The sequence below is a fragment of the Mus caroli genome, unplaced genomic scaffold (assembly GCF_978045245.1).
Source record: "Mus caroli unplaced genomic scaffold, Mus_caroli_1 scaffold_11, whole genome shotgun sequence".
Taxonomy (NCBI): domain Eukaryota; kingdom Metazoa; phylum Chordata; class Mammalia; order Rodentia; family Muridae; genus Mus; species Mus caroli.
Window position 1 is genome coordinate 68,095,075 of NW_028227266.1, and position 17,863 is coordinate 68,112,937.

Consider the following 17,863-nt stretch of genomic DNA (forward strand, 5'->3'; position numbering starts at 1 on the left):
AAATCTCCGTGTATCTATAAACCATTGTTTTCTATTTTTCTTACCATTTTGTTTTTGAAACAATGACTTACCTATTCCAAGCTGTCCGCAGTCATTGGTACCAAGGTTGACTGAACAACCACTGCTGCGCCTCCTGCAGTGCCGAGGGTGTAGAATGTGCCACCACACCCAGCAGCAGGCAGTTGCTGTAACTTTCCCAGACAGTTTGCTCTTTTTCTTCTTAGATGTTTGTCTTTTTAAAAAGTAGAAATAAAATTTCCTATGCATATTCTATAATTTTGGTCATTTGCTTTTCTATTTCTAAAGGGTTTTTAATGGGTTTGGGTGTGTGTGTGTACACATAGAGCCTTGGCGTTGAACCCATGCCTCACACATGCTAAGTCCGCAATCTAACAATAAATTATACCCTAGAATTTTTTAACAAGCTTATTAATTATATAGTAATATTTCAATTATTTTCTTTTTGGTTTTCACTCTAGATTTTTTATTTGATGCTTTGAAATTCAAAGTATTAGGGCAACTATTGATGAGTGATTACTTTTAATGAAAGTTTAAATGTGTGCTCTTTTTAAAAGGATATGAAAAAACATGTGAATGAAGAAGTTAATGAATTCCTAAAGTTTTTACAAAATTCTGCAAAGAAATGTGCACAGGATTATAATATGCTTTCTGATGAGGCCCGTCTCTTCACAGAGGTAAAAAGATCATATTTCCATAAACTGTTGAGCAATTGGTGATAGCTGCATCTCTAAGTGCGTGAGGACCCTGCAGCTTAGGGAACCATCTGCTCTAGCAATGTAGTACAAAGAGACCATCGCACTAGTCAGTGTGTGATGTAGAACTTCTGACAGCTCAGTGGAGTGTAAAGGTAGGTAGGTTGCAGTCCGTACCTGGGCTTGCTACTGAGCAAATGACTTATTTGGACAGAGCTGGGTGTCACAAGGCTTTAATGTGCTGCTCAAAATTATTCACAGTTTAGAACTTAGGAAGTTCTTGTTTCTGGAATTTTCCATCAGTCTTTCATTCTTTATTTGATAGCAGGCAACAGCAACTATGAAAGTGGAGCCGTGTAAATGCTTCCTCTTGGAGCTAGCTGGCTTGCTTACTTTATTATTATTTTTTTTTTTGAGCAAGTGCTGAGATAAGTGAACACAGTCTCAAGTGTTAAACACAGTGGGGCATGTGTATCAGGAAGAGGAACGGGATATGGAACTGCAAGACTTGGCTCAGACACTAAAGGCATATGTACCAAGCTTGTCTACCTGATTTCCATCCCAGGAACCCCCCACCCACCCATATGGTAGAAGGAGAGAGCTGACTCCTCCAAGTGTCTCTTGCCCCTTGCCTGTTTGCACCCCCATCTCTGTTTCTGTCTTTCTCTGTGTGTGTGTGTGTGTGTGTCTTTCTCTCTGTCTCTCTCTCACACATACACACCAATAAATAAATAATTAAAATGTACTAAGCTAATTATTGATTTGTAACTTGAAACATTTGTAACTATGTAGAAGGAGGAGGTAAAGATGTAAGTTAGAGCTTCTGTGATCTAAAATACATCCTAGCTGGTGTCATGGCACATGCCTTTAATCTTAGCACTTGGGAGGCAGAGATAGGCAGATCTTTGATCTCTGTGAGTTCCAGGCCAGCCTGGTCTATGTAATGCATTCTAGTCCAGCCAGAACACTATCCAGTGAAAGCCTGACTAAAAAATAAAGTTCTAGCTACCACCCACTGACAAAAGATGAGTACCTTAGAAGACAGCACATGTGTGTGCTTTTAAAATGATCAAAACTTCCCCCAGTGATGCTCTGCTCCTCTGAGTTACTTTCATGTTATCATAGGTATATGCTTTCTGTGGGTAATGCTATGAATACTTCTTCCCAAATACATTTCCTGGTTAGTCATTAATATTTTGGAAATTGGAGAAGAAACTTAAGTACTTAGTCATTGTTTTTTTTTTCAAAGACAGGTTTTCATGTAGCCTAGGCTGACATCAAACTCCTGGCCCTCCTTCCTCTACCTTCCAAGTACTGAGAGTTTAGGAATGTGCACATATGGCCAGGCCCAGCTTCATGTATTGCTCTACTGTAATACATTATGCAGAAAATTTCATGTGGCTTCATTTCTTTTGTCAGTTTCCTAAGAAGTATAAAAAAATCTTGTCTTCTTTATATAATTTTAAAATTGAATAAGATCACTAATTTTAGTATTATTAAATATCACTATTTTAAGAAATTAGGTTGAAATTTGTTATAAAAACAAAGATTAGATCAAATAAGAAATAAACAGAACGTGTGGATTATTGGAAGAAGATGGAAGGACTGAAAAGGATCTAACTTTGCAATTAAGGAATGTATAGTCATATGTAACTGAAGAACATTTGTTAGGGAAGTATAATACAGATGAATAGTTTTTATTTTCTATTTCCCAGCAACTCCTAAGAGCTTGCATTGGACAAGTGAAAAAGTACCCAGAATTTTATACTCTTCATGAAGTTACCAGCCTAATGGGATTCTTCCCCTTCAAAACAGAGATGGGACTGAAGCTGGAAAAGACTCTTCTTGTTTTGGTAAGGTTTATTCTGTGAAGATGAAGGGGGCAACTGCAGGCTTCAGCTAGAAACCTCATTTATGTCTCATGTGGACACTGTGTTTATACTTCTGAGATACATGATGCAGGTGCAATACCTTTTTAAAAATATAGCTACTAATTTTGTTTCTTGACTTTTTTTCCCTCCCACTTTCCTTAATACTTTTCAAATAAAGTAGGGAACCCCACTTAAAGATATATTCACAAATGCTTGAAAAATAAGTCTATGGAAAGGATATTTTAGTGCTTTCATTCTTCTGTATTGTGATTTATGCTTCATTTAAAAAAGTGAAACTTAAAGTGGCAGGAAGATTTCAAGAGACCTTTTTATATGCAATAACAATAACAAAAACATTGCTTATGGTTGTCAAGCAAAATCGTGAATGAATGTCTTAGCTAGAGGAAATTCTAAGATTGACATTTGAAATTTCAGTTAAGTTTTCTGTGTTGTAAGAAAAATACATGAAGGCTTTGACAGTAACATTCATTTTTCACTTATTTAGGGCAGTGCAAAGTTTGTAAAAACAGCATTTCCCTCGATGCCTGTGAAATTACAGCTCTCAAAAGAGGACATGTCTTCCATTGAGACCCCACAGCAAAAAGCTGAAGTTATGCACTGTGTAAGTTTCAAGAGGCTTCTCTAAACACTTAAAATAATCTTAATAATTGTATTACACAAAAAGCATGAATTCAAGTGGGGCGTGGTGGCGCACGCCTTTAATCCCAGCACTGGGAGGCAGAGGCAGTCGGATTTCTGAGTTCGAGACCAGCCTGGTCTACAAAGTGAGTCCCAGGACAGCCAGGGCTACACAGAGAAACCCTGTCTCAAAAAACAAAACAAAACAAAACAAAAAAAAAGCATGAATCCTGGTTGTTCTAACATTCTTTCCATAACATTCTCTTTCCTCCTCATTACTTTGTAGTGGAAATGTTGAGAATGACCTAGATAATAAGGTGCATATGATTCTGTTTATTTATGAAGCATAAATCACAATGTCACAATGTAGAACACAATTGTTTTTCAGGATATTAGTAAAGACCCGAACGCAGAGAAGCTTGTTTCAAGATACCATCCGCAGATAGCTCTGACTAGCCAAGCATTATTCACCTTGCTCAATAACCATGGACCAAGCTACAAGGAGCAGTGGGAAATTCCAGTGTGTGTTGAGATGATAGCTGTGGAAGGTGCGTGATTTGGTATCCCAGATAATGTACTCAAAGGGCTGGAACTCCCCCATTTCAGCTATGCAGACATAGATGGCTGTGTGCCACACACAGGTCTCCATCTTTGTTTAAGGAGAATGAGAATCTGACATTTAAACTCAGTAGAGCTTATTCAGCTGTAAAGTTACAATAAAACTGCTGGAACCTGTGGTACCTGCAGTCATGTGTAGGGGTGAGAAAAAGAGAAGGAATTATTACTCAGGCTAGCCAGAAATAGGGGAAGACGCGGGACTCCTTTTTTGTCATTGAGATGAAGGAATGCATCGCATTAGATAGCTTGCAATGGACAAATTTCCAGGACTGCTTTGTAATTGGGAACCAGAATTAAAATGTGTTGACAGAAGATAGCCTTTGTTACCAGTAAATTAATGTTTGCACATTAGTTCCCCTGTCAGTCTGGTTCATATTTGGTCATTTTATCTTCCAAACTATCTTCTAGTTTATCTTCCAGTTAGTTCTAAAGCCCAGAAACCTTTAAACATTGTTAGAACACATTTCTCCTTCTGGCTGGGCCCCCTTGTCCTTTGGTACTAAGGGGCTTAAAGACATGTAATCCAAAAGAGACAGATGCGATGGGCATGACACCATTTTCCTATCCTGTCTCTGTTTAGTGATCCTTCTGCCATGCATCCTTTTCCTCTTTTAAAACTACCAGATAGTAATCACCACTTGTTTTTGTTTCTATTTTAAGGTTCCAAACCAGTTAAAGTAATTTATATCAATTCTCCACTTCCTCGAAAGCAAATGACAATGAGAGAAAGAAATCAAATCTTCCATGAAGTTCCATTAAAACATATAATATCAAAAAACACATCTGTTCCAGTCTCTGCTGTCTTTATGGACAAACCTGAAGAGTACACCTCTGAGGTGGACGTATGTAATATTTTTTCTCCCCTGTTTAGGATATATTGTTTATCATTTTGAAGCATAAACTCATGTTGCAAATCTCTAAACTTTGTAGTTAAAATAGTCTTTAATATACATGCAATGAAACATTACATGGTATGTGATTAATACTGCAGTTTTTGTGTATCACTTATGATTTTTTAAAATATGTTTAGTTTTAGTTATATGTAGGTGTGTGCCTGCATGTGAATATGTATATGTGAGAGTAGGTGTCTTCAGAGGCCAAAGGCCTCAAATTCTCTGGAGTTGCAGGCAGTTGTGAGCCCCTGATGTGAATGCTTAGAACTGAACCTGGGCCCTCTGGAAAGGCAGCAGTTGCTCTTAACCCCTGAGCCATCTCTCTAACCCCCTTATGTAAAATAAATTTTAAAAACCAGCACAGTGATTTGAGCATACATTCTAAAACAAGATATATGAGCAGCTGACAAATATATGAAAGAATATTCACCATCACCAGTTTCCATGACAATGGAAACGCAAGTGAAAACCATGTGGTGTCAAGGAGAAGGCTCAGTCACTAGTGCTTGCTGCAGAAGCATGAGGACCTGGGTTCTGATCCCGAGCACCCATATACAAAGCAGGTGTGACTGAACATACCTGTAGGCACAGCACTGGGTGGGTAAGGAGAGAACAAGGAGATCTCTGGAGTTTATTGGTCAGCCACCCTAGCTAAACTGAGAGCTCTAGGTTCCGAGAGAGTATTCACCTCTCAGACAATAAGGTGGAGAGTGACTGAGGAAGAGGACACATGGCCTCAGCCTTTGACCTCCACATCCCTCATCCACACAAACTGCAGCGAGGTATCATCTTCTCAGAGTAAAAGTGGAACAACAGAAGTGACTAGTGCTAGTTAGGCATGTGGCTCATATGGTAGCCCCACTGTTTGGGAAGCTGAGGCAGCAATTGTGCAACCTGTGTCAGAATTTACAAGTAACAAAAAGATACACACTGAGGAGGATATGGAGCACTTGTTCAGAATGCAAGTTAGTTCAGCCACCTCAGAAAACAGTGAGGAAGTCCCTTAAAAATAAGACTGTCATATGTTCCAGCAACTGTCTAGTGAACAGATACTTCAAAGAAAATAGCAAACCAAAGAGCTTAGACCCTTGTGCCTAATGTTGATTGCAGCATTATGCACACTGGCCCAGATATGGAGTCAGCTTCAGTGTCCAGGAGTGGGCAATTGGAACAAGAAAATGGGATGTATATATACACTGGAATACTAGTAAACCTTTAAAGATAAGAAAATTCTGTCATTAGCAACAGTATGAATGTACCCAAAGATCAGAATGTTAAATAAAATAAGCCAGTTACAGAAAACCAATGCCATGTGAGTTCCCTTTCTAACGTGACATCCAAAAGATAAGGCTATAGAAGGGGACAGCAGAGCAGTCGTCCCAGAAGCCAAGAAGGGCAGCTGGGAAGAAGGCTGGAGAGAGGTTAATTAACAGGAGCAGAGGCACTGTGAGACAGAGGTAGCGGTTAGTATGGTTCTGTAAGACAGGAAGGCAGCCATAGTTAATAGTATTTTGTATTTCAAAACTGAACAGAGAATGGTCTCATCAGAGGCCATCTGTAAGATGGCTGTCACATTACTTATTAGCGATTTGAGTTCAAGCTACATGCAAACATTACAGTGACAGTTGGCGTGGTATAAATATTAGTTTTAATGATGTGTACATAAGTAATTTACTATGATTAGTAAAGTGAAATATTTTGTTTATAGAAAATAATCCATTCTGCAAATATTCACTGTGTGCTAAAGATGGGTAAATAGGAATGCAGCCTGGTGTCTCTCTGTGCTTACACTGTAGTAGACAACACATACTGCATATGCAACAGCAGAAATAGCAGGTACTGGTAAATATTATGAAGAAGAACAGGATACATTAAGAAATAGGAAAATCGACAGAAATGGGGCTGTTTTATAGTAAGGACAAAGAAAGCCCAGCAATAGTATATATGGTCAGAGATTTTTTTAGTCAAGTAAGAAATCAAACAATTTAAAATAAGATAAAAAAATGTTTTTCTACCTTTAAGAACTTACAGTCTTTTAAGGATGTTGATGTTTTCATTTTTACATGTTTATAATTTTTTCTGTTTGCCATCTGAGCATTGATATTTTCAAGATGTATCATAAAGCACTTCCAAATTGTTTTATGGTTTATTTTTTTACATTTTAATTTTGGAATATATCCTGGTGGCAAGTGCATATCAAGAGATGAGAAGTGCTACAAAGAAACAAAGTAGATTAAGAAAGATAAAAGTCACAGAATGACTCTGCTAATGGGCCTTCCCATTGCCTAACAGCCATGAAGAAACTGTCCTGATCATCCAAGTTCAAGGTTCTCCCCCAGGGTATATGAAGTGAGCATACGTGAGAGAACTTTAGGTCTGGCATTTCACAATTTATTTTCCTGTGCTATTATACCTTGACTGTCTATGTGACCATTTTCAAGGAGAATACAAAATTAAGTACTTGAATGTAAGTTGTATACATTTTGGAGCTATTAGACTTGTCTTTCTGCTGTGTTGTATAAATATGAAGGTTGGGACATGTAGTGTGTGTATGCACATGTGGAATCCAGAGAGGTCAACACTGAGCATCTTTCTTTATTACTCGCCACCTTAGTTTTTGAAATATACTCTCTCACTGACCCGGAGGGTAACCTTTTCAGCTGAATTGGCTGGCTAGCAAGTCCCTGGGATCTTCCTTCACCGTGCTCCCTCCTCTGCTAGAACACTGGGATTACTGGCACACATCACCATGTCTGGCTTTTGCTTGGGTGCTGGAGATAGAGACTCAGTTCCTATGCTTGCATAGAAATCCTTTTACTCACGGAGACATCTTTCTACTTTTAAAAACATGAACTATGATGTTATTGATAAGGGCATTAAGTAACTATGACCTGACTTTTCCCTAATAATGTATCAATATATTTTCTTCCAAGATGCCCACTGAAGCTAGTGAGTGCCGGAAAATTGAAACTCTGGAAAATTTGGATATGGACTTTGATGGTGATGTCACAGAACTTGAAACCTTTGGAGTAACTACTACTAGTCCACCTAGGTCACCAAGTTCAGAAAGTGACTCCTCTGCACCCCTCATGACAGATGTCCACGCAGTCCCCAAAATAGCAGCTGTGCCTGTGGCACCAGCTACGCCTGTGGCACCCACTATGCCTGTGGCACCAGCTATGCCTGTGGCACCCACTATGCCTGTGGCACCAGCTACACCTGAGGCATCAGCTACACCTAACATTACTGATGATTCTAGAAGTTTATGTCAGATTCTGATGAAACAATTACAGAAGGAGAAACAGCTATTCTCTGGTGTGGAAAGTGGTCCTGAAGGGTGCAAAAATAAAGATGATCAAGGACTTGAACCATGTGGTGAAGAGGTTCTCAGTGCCAATGCAAAATCTCTAACACAAGATAATGAAGTCCACAGAACTGAGGGAATTTCTAAGGAAAGTGACGTAGGTGTGCTGTGTACCAATGATGAAAGACAGGGTGATCAGGGGAATGCAAACAATCCTAACAACACAGCTACTGCATCAGAAGCAGCTGAAAGTGAGAAAGGGATTCCTTGTGGCAGTGATACAGATGAGGACTGCTTAATCATTGATACAGAGAGTAGAAGTTGTGATGGAAAGACAGCTGATTTAGGTTCTAGGCCAAATTCTTCAGCACAGGCTTCTGCGGGGAACCAGGCCGCTACTACTGTTTCTGAGGAATCTTGTGTTTTAAAGAAACCTATCAAAAGAGTCTACAAAAAATTTGATCCAGTTGGAGAAATTCTAAAAATGCAGGATGAGCTTTTAAAACCAGTTTCCAGGAAAGTACCTGAGTTGCCCTTGACTAATTCAGAAGAATGTAAACAGCCGCCTGCTTCTGAGCAACCCTCTGCTGCTTTGGATGCCACTACCTGGCCAAAATCCAGTTGGCCCTCTGCGTTTCAGAAGCCTAAAGGACGTAAGTGAATATCGAGAACTTACCAGTTTGTCTCTTGCTTTTCTTTAACTTTTCTTTCTTCTTTCATACTATTATAACCCATTTTATAATTTTTACCTAGTCACTAACATTTTATTTCAGTCTGTTGATCACTTTGTATGAAATATGTCCTCTTTGTATATCTATCCAACTTATTTATGTGCTATAATCTGTTTACTTGGCATATACCTGGGCTACTAAGTTTATGGAGGGGATCGCAGTCATTGGCCTACCCAGACATTCTGTCTGCTCTGTAGTGGACTACAGAAGGAGTGTGACAGTGCTCCTCATTCCTCCTGGCTTGGGACTAGTGGGGCCTTTAAAGTTCTTCCTTCTCAATGCTTATCACCCTGATGCATGTTTTGCCCAGTGCTCGTGGAGGTATTTGTGAAAAGAACCTTAAAGCTCTGGTTGACAGCTTTCTGAGGCAATGTCTGTAAGTAAATATGGCCCAAGGTGGAGAATTGACAGTCACAATTATTGAGTTGCTATAGCCCAGATTACAATGCATAAAGGGGTTGCATACTTTTAAATGGTAATGAGGAGTGTTTTTCAAGGATTGCCATATGAACTTCAAGACTATGTGGAAGATAGATCAGAGTATACAGCTCCTCAAGAAGGAAACTTTGTCTACAAGTTGTTCAGCCTACAAGACCTGCTGGTACTTGTGCGGTGCAGCGTCCAGAGGGTAGAGACGAGACCACGCTCCAAAAAACGGAAGAAGATCAGAAGAGTAAGTTATCTGACAGTTGTGATGTGGCAATGCGAGTGATAATACCAAATGCTAAATATGGCATTCTAACAAAATTTGATTTTAAATTACTGACCACTCCTATAATATTTCTGGGTAAACTTCTTTTAGTAAGATGTTGAAATCAGTTTTAATAAGATACACACTCCATCATCATAAATGCTAGTAATTGCCTTGACTAGTACATAAAAACTCTAGGGAAAATGTCATTTAGATTGATTTGACCAGACTAACACTCCTATCTGTGTATGACTTTGCATTTTCTTGTCACCTATGAGCCCTTTCTTTACCCTGAGACATTTCTCAACATCTTTTAGAAACTTTAAGAGTCCTGGAGTTTAAGGCTGCTGGGGCACCAGTTTGGCTCCTTTTGGAGTGTGATATAAAGTCTCCTCAGAAAATGAAGCAAATGATTGTTACAGCTTTCCCAGTATCCCTTCTGCAACTGAGCTTCTCTTAGATCACTTGACACTCTCCACGTGACTTCTGGAGTCTGGGAAATAAAGAGAAGCATGTTTTAATTGGTTGCTAAGAAGTAGAAGTACTGAAGTGTCTTTTATTGTTTCTTAAAAGCATTCTTTTTTTGAAATGTTCATTTATTAAGAGAGGGTATGTGTTTGTACATGCATACACATACATGTATGCACATACATGTGTGAATGGAGGTGTGGAGGTCAGAGACAACTTCTGGAAATTGGTTCTCTTCTTCTGCCATGTGAGTTCCTAGGATAGAGCTCTGGTCATGAGCTTGGTGGGAAGCAGCTGACACACTGACACATTGAGCCATTTCACCAGGTCAAGACAATGTCTTAAATTGTATTCTTTTTGTAAGCTTTTTCATTATTTTCTTTTATGTACTTTGGTGTTTTCCCTGCATGACCCTGTGTACCACATCTGAGTACCTGTTGTCTGAAGATTCCAGAAGAGGGACTTAGGTCCCTTGGAACTAGAGTTACAGACATTTATGAGCTATAATATGAGTTCTGGAAATCAAACCTGGATTCTAGAGCAGCAGCCAGTGCTCTTAACTGCTGAACAATCTATCCCCTTTGTGTGTGTGTGTGTGTTTTAATTTTTATTTTTATACTTATTTTGTGCTCTCATTTTTTTGTAGGCAACCTCATTTCACATTCTACCTTGTGAATCTGTACCACTTTGTCTTCTTATTTATATGTTCAAAATACTGTTGATGCCAGTATCTCCTAAATAAAAATAGCACAGGGAAACTTTGGACACCAGTTTAATTATTGACCAGTATAACTTGGTAGGATCATTGTAATTCTCTCAAAAAGTAAAATTTATAAATATCAAGCTATAACCATCTAGGAAAAATTATTTATCAAGATGTCAAAATAATTGAGCCCCAAAGAATATCTAAATAGAAGTCATATTTCTGACTGTCAAACTCAGAGTAAAGCTTGAAAGCTTTGCTGGAATGCTTGCCCCTTGTATTGTTGTCCTTTATGTGCTGGGTTAGCACACATGGTATGATTTCCGTACTGTAACGTATACCCCTTGGACTTGTGCCCCACTTTTCTCTCTTTCTGAAATGTTAGCAACACAGAAACTCAATAAAGAGATGAGAAAACTTGAGGGGTTGGAAGGCTAAGAATCTTTGTAAGGAATCCATACTAGTTTGAAAAACTTTAAGATATTGCCATTTAAGAGTGTATCTTTGCAGTATTTCCTTCATGAGAACCAGCTTGTTTAGACAAGGTTTTCAGGTTTGCACAATTCCTGATGTTCAAAACTATCATCTCTGATTTTTTTCCTTCCCTCTGCAGTTTTATTTTGTTGATATCTTCCTCAACAAAACTCTGCACTTGGGGGGCTGAGGCAGGAGTATTGTCAGCAATTGAGGCCAGCTACTCTACATGCTAAGTTCCAGGCCAGAGTAATAAGTCCCTGTCTCAAAAAACAAAACAAAACAAAAACAAAAAACTAACAACAACAAAAAAGCCAGCAACACCTGTGCTTATAAAAGCTCTTGTTTGAAGAGAACTTAAAGACAACCAGTTTGAGAGAACAGAAGTGAAGAGGCTGATGTGGACTAAGGCAAAACTGAAGCTTACACATTCTGTGTAGAACTGTGAATTCCAGGCCACCTAACCGCTAAGTAGCTAGTAGCTCTTGACTGCCAGTTAACCATATATCCTGGGTGCTGCATTTTAAAATGGTTAACAATTTCAGATCCAGTTATTGAAATTTTAGGTTGGCATCCTAGGTCTTGAGGAAAAAAAGACTTCTTAAAGATGCAATATGTTAAGAAGAATAGAAGTTACTCAGTGGTACTGAGAAGACTAAATGTGAACTATCTGTTTAGGAACAGACATAGGATTTAAGAGGTTTATGTAAAAACTGGCAAACAGATGCAAGAAAAGCTTTCACCTAGGCAGCATAGACTACAGCTGCCCTTCTGGGGAAATGGGAAACTTTTACATCACAAATCTTGATGCAAATTGAGATTTGCACTTCAATTGTAGATACTAAGGAGAGAGAAAACATTCAGGCCCTTCCCCTGACTTCCTGGAGATGGCAGTAGAATGCATATAGAAGTAAAGTAAATCTAAGACTTGGTTTTATATCAAAGTGAAGCACACTGCTCTCAAATATACATATACATACACACATATATATATATATATATATATATATGTATATATATATATATATACACATACATACATATATACACACATACAAGTTACATATATATATATATGTGTGTGTGTATATATATGTGTGTGTGTGTGTGTGTGTCTTGAAGATTACTTTCCATGTGTAAATAATAATATAATCCAATTAAGATCCAGAAAGATAATCATCTTTGCTTTGCATCATCTGTTCTGTTCTATTTCTGCTGTAATCAACCATCTCACTGAACACATTTCTTAGCTCTCTGACATGAGGCTTGAGATTTTTGTTTAGGTTTTGATTGTACGTATGTAAGTGGCATATGATCACTCGTGTGCCATGAAACGTGTGGAGATGAGAGGACAATACTAGAGTCTGTTCTCACTATATATATTTTGTGTGGATTCAGATTATTAGGTTTTTCAGCAGTTTATCTGCTGGGCCGTCAGTGGCCCAAATTTCTCAGCATTCTGGAGATGGAATAGAAAATGGAAATTTTGTCTCTAGGTTCTATTTGCTTTAAAGTTGGGAGGCCTAATCATATTTACCATTTGTTTGCTACAGAATTATTATATGATACAATGATTTTAATCCAATAACAATTTTTTTTAATTGATAAGCCACTTTGCGATCTTTACTGCAGGTGCAAACTATGGTCCTTAGAACTACAACTTCTAAAAAATGGAAAGCCTTAGGCACCACCTACGTCTACATTTGAGCAGGCTCACCAGGTTATTACATGCATTACATTATAGGGATATACCATTCAACATCTTACAGACATCAGTAGTCACACAAACCACACCATTCTGTGTGCTGATGGCTGAAATGCTGTTTGAATTTTTCTTAGCATCACTGGTGTGCGAAAGACGCTAAACCACATTAGGAAAGCCAGAAACTGAGAAACAATGATTAAATGTTTTTAGATCTGTGAAAGAAAGTACCTAAAGTGCTAACTAGCCAAGTCACTTGAGTAGGTACTGTAAACCTTGTTTCTTTTGTAGCAGTGAATGGAGAATCCTGTTGGGAGTAGAATTTTCAGGCTGGGGATGTATCATAGCTCAGTAGTAGAGCACTTGTGTAGCATGCACATGACCTTGGGTTTAATGTCCAGCACCATTAGAAAGAATTAAGTTTTCATTGGCAGAAAACACATCTGCTACAGTATTCTGCAAGAAGGTACTTGCTTGCACATTCTCCCTTATACCAGTAATGGGCATAGTCATCTTGCTCCATCTACTTGATATCCTGACCAGGAAGCTCTAAATGGATGATTTGTCACATGCTTAGTGCTTGGAATAAAGTATTTTGTGTTGTAAATTTAGTAATATCCACAGTTGTTCTTGACGGTTATTAATGCTCATTCTTAGAAAACCAGCTGCTCAGGAATTTGAGTGGCTAATGTCTAAAGAGGGGAGGGTCCTTTCTCTTTTCTTTTGAGAATTATTAGTATATGTTAGTTATTGCCTTCTAGCATTTAGCTTTGGGCCTATGAACAATTGTATGTACCAGGCTCTGTTCCAAAGAATCTGCTGTGAATCACATTCGCTGGCAGGGAGTGTGCCTGTTTATATTGGTGATGAGGGCGATGGTTAGTGATCCCTTGTCCATCCTCTGCTTCCTGAATCCATCCCTCGGAGGCAAATGTAGCCATATCTTCCTTCCCAAATCCTACACTATGCAAAATAAAGTTAAATTTCCTGCAAGCACTCAAAAGTTACTGGCTATATAGGCAAATGTATTTTCTTTGGAAAGCAAACTTTGTTTTTGTTTGGGTTTTGATTTATTGTATGTATTTATGATTTGGGGGCACTTGTGTACCATGGAATGTGTGTGGAGATCAGATTTAGAGCTTTGACAAAATGCAATTTTGCATTGCAGCAATTTCCAGTTTACGTGCTACCAAAAGTAGAGTATCAAGGTTGTTATGGAGTTGAAGCTCTGACTGAAAGCGAGCTCTGTCGCTTCTGGACTGAAAGTTTATTGCATTCCAACTGCTCGTTTTATGTTGGTGAGTCTATAGGAGTCCTCTCCCCTTTGTAACTCTCTTTAAGTGCTTACCTTTGAATTCAGCTTTACATACTTCCATTTTGTACTTCTTTGTTTTCCATTCTCTGCTTACGCTGACTCTAGTTAAGCAGTGACAGAGAGTAGTAGTGAGCTAGTAAATCGATTAACACATATTTTGTGATTTTCTTATAATGGCATTCATTGTCTTAGGATTCTCATCTTGAAACAGCATTTGACTTTATTTTGGTTTTGAAGTTTTGAGCAGAAGGAAATTAGCAGGACTCTGAAAGATGTTGCCAGGGTTCTTGTATGGTTAACGTGCTTCACTTGACAAGTTAATGCTCCCATTATTCATTCTGTTCCTTCACATTGGAATGTTACACGATGAACATCTCTGTCATCTCTTGTCTTGGTCTCTATACCAGTACAAGGTAATATTGATTGATCTGTCTGCCCTACTAGCTCCCATCTCCCCCGTCTTCTCCTTCTTTTGATCTCTAAATGTGTTCTTTCACTTGCCCTTTGTTACCCCTACATCATTATTCTTTCTTAGGCCATCACTTTTTTCTATTAGTAAGTAGTTTGAGGTTGGAGCCTGGTAGAGCTTTGTATTCCTAGTACAGAGCATAGGCATTTTCTTGCCTGATCTAGAAACAGTGATTATTTATTTGAAAATTTGCCCTCCATTCTGAGTAATGAGTATTTTGGGGGAGTTCTTATTGTTGTTGTTGTTGTTGTTTTTTTATATAGCATCTGGATGGCCTCAAATGCCCAATCCTGCCTCAGCCTCCCAAGTGCTGAAATGAGTGCTGTACTGCCATACCTGGTTAATGTTTTAGCGCTGGTCCTAGAGTATCTGATTGAGTGGTCTAGAATGGGATCTGGGTCTTCATGCTCCTAACCCGCTCTCAGATAATAATGCTGCTAATCTGGGGCACTCTGAAATCCACCATAGCTCATAGTCTTCGGTGCATGAAACACATTTGCTTTCTGTTTGCTTACCTGCTTCACTATTTATAAATATGCTCAACTCCTTCTCTAGATTAGTGTCTCTTGCGCCTTAAAAACTTTGAGATGTTCCTTTAAGAAAATCTGTAGTCTCATCACAACTTCTCTATCTGCTGTCCAGTGTTATGATGTTTATCAAATCTATAGAGGTGACATTCAGTCAGTCCTCACTTTACGCAATTCTTATAAGCACGACCTTCAGTTATGACAGTATATTAAGAGTAGAAGTTGCATATAAACCTTACTGCCAGCTCTGCAGTCCACTAATTATGAAGTAGATTACAGACACACATGATCAGTGACTACCTACATCCCTTCTTTCAGTCTGTGAAAGAGGTCGCTGTGTACTTCTTACCAGTTTGTATACAGAAATCAAATATGTGGTGTGGTACCTCCTTGTCTCCCAGTGATCAATTGTTTGAGATTTTATGAAAATAGATAATGAAAACAAGGAATTGGCCAGCAATGAGTAAGTGGGGGGAACACAAAAGGTAGTAGTGCCAGAAGTGAAATTGTAATCAAACTTGCATGGTGGAGCTGTAGAAAAAAAAATAGCTGGCTCGGAATGTTAACACTACCACTGCTCAGACTCTTTAAGCGCTGCCACAGAGACTTGGTGAAGGCTAACTACCTAATGATGTAAACGAGAGCCGTACTGTTACATGAAAGACAGGTAACACCAGCATAAGGCTTTAATTAAAGGAACTCTTGGGCAGAGTATAGGAGTTGAGGAGTTGATCTTAACTTAGATGAGAGTATGCCAGTTGCCACAGTGGGGAAAGACACTTCTCTATCAGGAGCTGTCTAAGAAGGCAGTGAGCACTGTTCACACTACTCTTGGTAAGACTTTTTGAAAATGTTATATTGTGCTGGTTTTGATGTTTTAAATTGCAGTGTACTAAATGCATATTTTTTTATATTTCATTCCTCTAAATACAGTTGATGGAGACTTTGGTAAAACATGTAAAAATAGTGAAATAATTGTAAATTTTCTCATTTATTACCAAAATACATTATTTCTGCTTGTATGATCATTTTTATAAACATATACTGCATTTAAAGCTAGGAACACTTATATGCATTATGTGTAAATAATTCACAAACATAGAGGCTTCATTTTTGTTACCTAAAGCAATGCCTCCCAAGTGTAACTCATCTTAAAGTGTGATCAAAAAGAGATTGGTTGTTACTGAAGGACAGTGGCCAGAGATTTCAGCTTCGCAAATCTGGCTCAAGTACCCCAAGGCTGAGGAGACAAGTATCTCAGGCTCTAATAGAACTCACGTGGACTGGCAGGTTAGAAAGCTCCACTGTTGAGAGCTGTAGCTTCCTTGAGGAAGTAGGCCTTCATAGCACTTGGTACAGGATTCCCTGTCTAGTTAGTTCTTTGATAGACTGTATTTGCTGGATACTATACTACATACTTTTATGTTGAAATATTTTTAAGGTAAGTTCTATTAGTAGTCTCAGGTTTATTAAACATCCAAAAATACATTTTTTGCACTTAATATCCTCTATTTATAGCTGTTAAACCATTAAAATGTGTCTTTATTATTAGGAATGTCACATATAATGAGCATTAGAGATGGAGAGGTGAAACTTAAGTTGGCTTAAGAAATAACAAATGACTGTGAGAACAAACAGATATGTTGTCTGGGTGGGAAGACGTCTTGTAAAAATGTTTCTAATTAACTTCTTTGAGCATAAAGCAAATGAGATTAAAGTAGGCTAGATATGGAAAGGAGGTAATAAACTATATGCAATTTTTGTAGTCCTAATGACTGATACCTACTTTCTAAGCAATTTCTTTTGACAATAAAATATTAGGAGTTAAAAATATAAGTAAAATCTAAAACATAAAAATATAAATAAGCCTAAAGCATTATTTCCCGCATTGGTGGGTGTAACTCTTCTTTTTTTTAAAAAGATTTATTCACTTATGTGTATGAGTACACTGTCTTCATGCACACCATGTGGTTGCTGGGAATTAAGCTCAGAACCTCTGGAAGAACAGTAAGTGCTCTTAGCCACTGAGCCTTCACTCCAGCCCCCTGGGTGTTACTCTTACGCTGTGATGTTTTTAACCTTCCTACAATAGTAATAGCCCGGTTTTTCTGTTGACCCATGTGTATTACATTTGCCTCAGAATCTCCTCTGTCGCTTGGTATATATATCACAGCATCTCTGTGCATGCCTCTGCAAATTTTGTTTTAAAATGTACACATTACTTTCTTCAACAGAAATATCATTTTAAGAATATAATATTTTGGATTTTGTGGATTGTAGATTTATATCAGGCATACAAGAAAATAAGACTTTGAATAGATTGCTTTACCCACAGAGACCTTTATGATTGCTTTAATAAAAAATAGCTATATTTTTATAAGTTTCATAATAATGTGTCTTTGATACTTACAGAGCATCCCCTGTGCACAGCTTTGACTTTAATTGCTTGTTTATATGGCGAGCTCATGCCTCTCTTTACAACTTCATGGAGATGCAGCTTTAGTGAGAGCCAGGACCACCATAGCTGAGCAGGGTTTTCTCTTAAATGGGAGGTTAGGGTAATAATTCTCTTTGGAGTATATGGACATGTGCCAACTTTTATATATTTAACAAATATTTTACCATGAAACATACCATAATCTGTATGTCATTTTAAATTCAGGCTTACTTGATACCAGTGAAATATATCTCTCCTTTGAAATACAAAGTCCTTTTTAGTTGAACATCTTTATATAGAGAGCCGAG

General features: G+C 38.1%; 1 protein-coding gene across 4 annotated transcripts in view; it reads left to right on the plus strand.

Moving 5' to 3' along the window:
- Positions 1-17,863, plus strand: part of Ice2 (interactor of little elongation complex ELL subunit 2) — a 33,778-nt gene that overhangs the window by 8,792 nt on the left and 7,123 nt on the right. For all 4 annotated transcript variants that reach the window (XM_021171916.3, XM_085844762.1, XM_085844763.1 and 1 more), the window contains 8 exons: positions 576-695; positions 2,429-2,566; positions 3,090-3,206; positions 3,612-3,771; positions 4,502-4,683; positions 7,668-8,691; positions 9,267-9,442; positions 13,976-14,105. In XM_021171916.3, the coding sequence (XP_021027575.1) occupies positions 576-695; positions 2,429-2,566; positions 3,090-3,206; positions 3,612-3,771; positions 4,502-4,683; positions 7,668-8,691; positions 9,267-9,442; positions 13,976-14,105 (2,047 nt within the window). The remainder of the gene's footprint in view (positions 1-575; positions 696-2,428; positions 2,567-3,089; positions 3,207-3,611; positions 3,772-4,501; positions 4,684-7,667; positions 8,692-9,266; positions 9,443-13,975; positions 14,106-17,863) is intronic.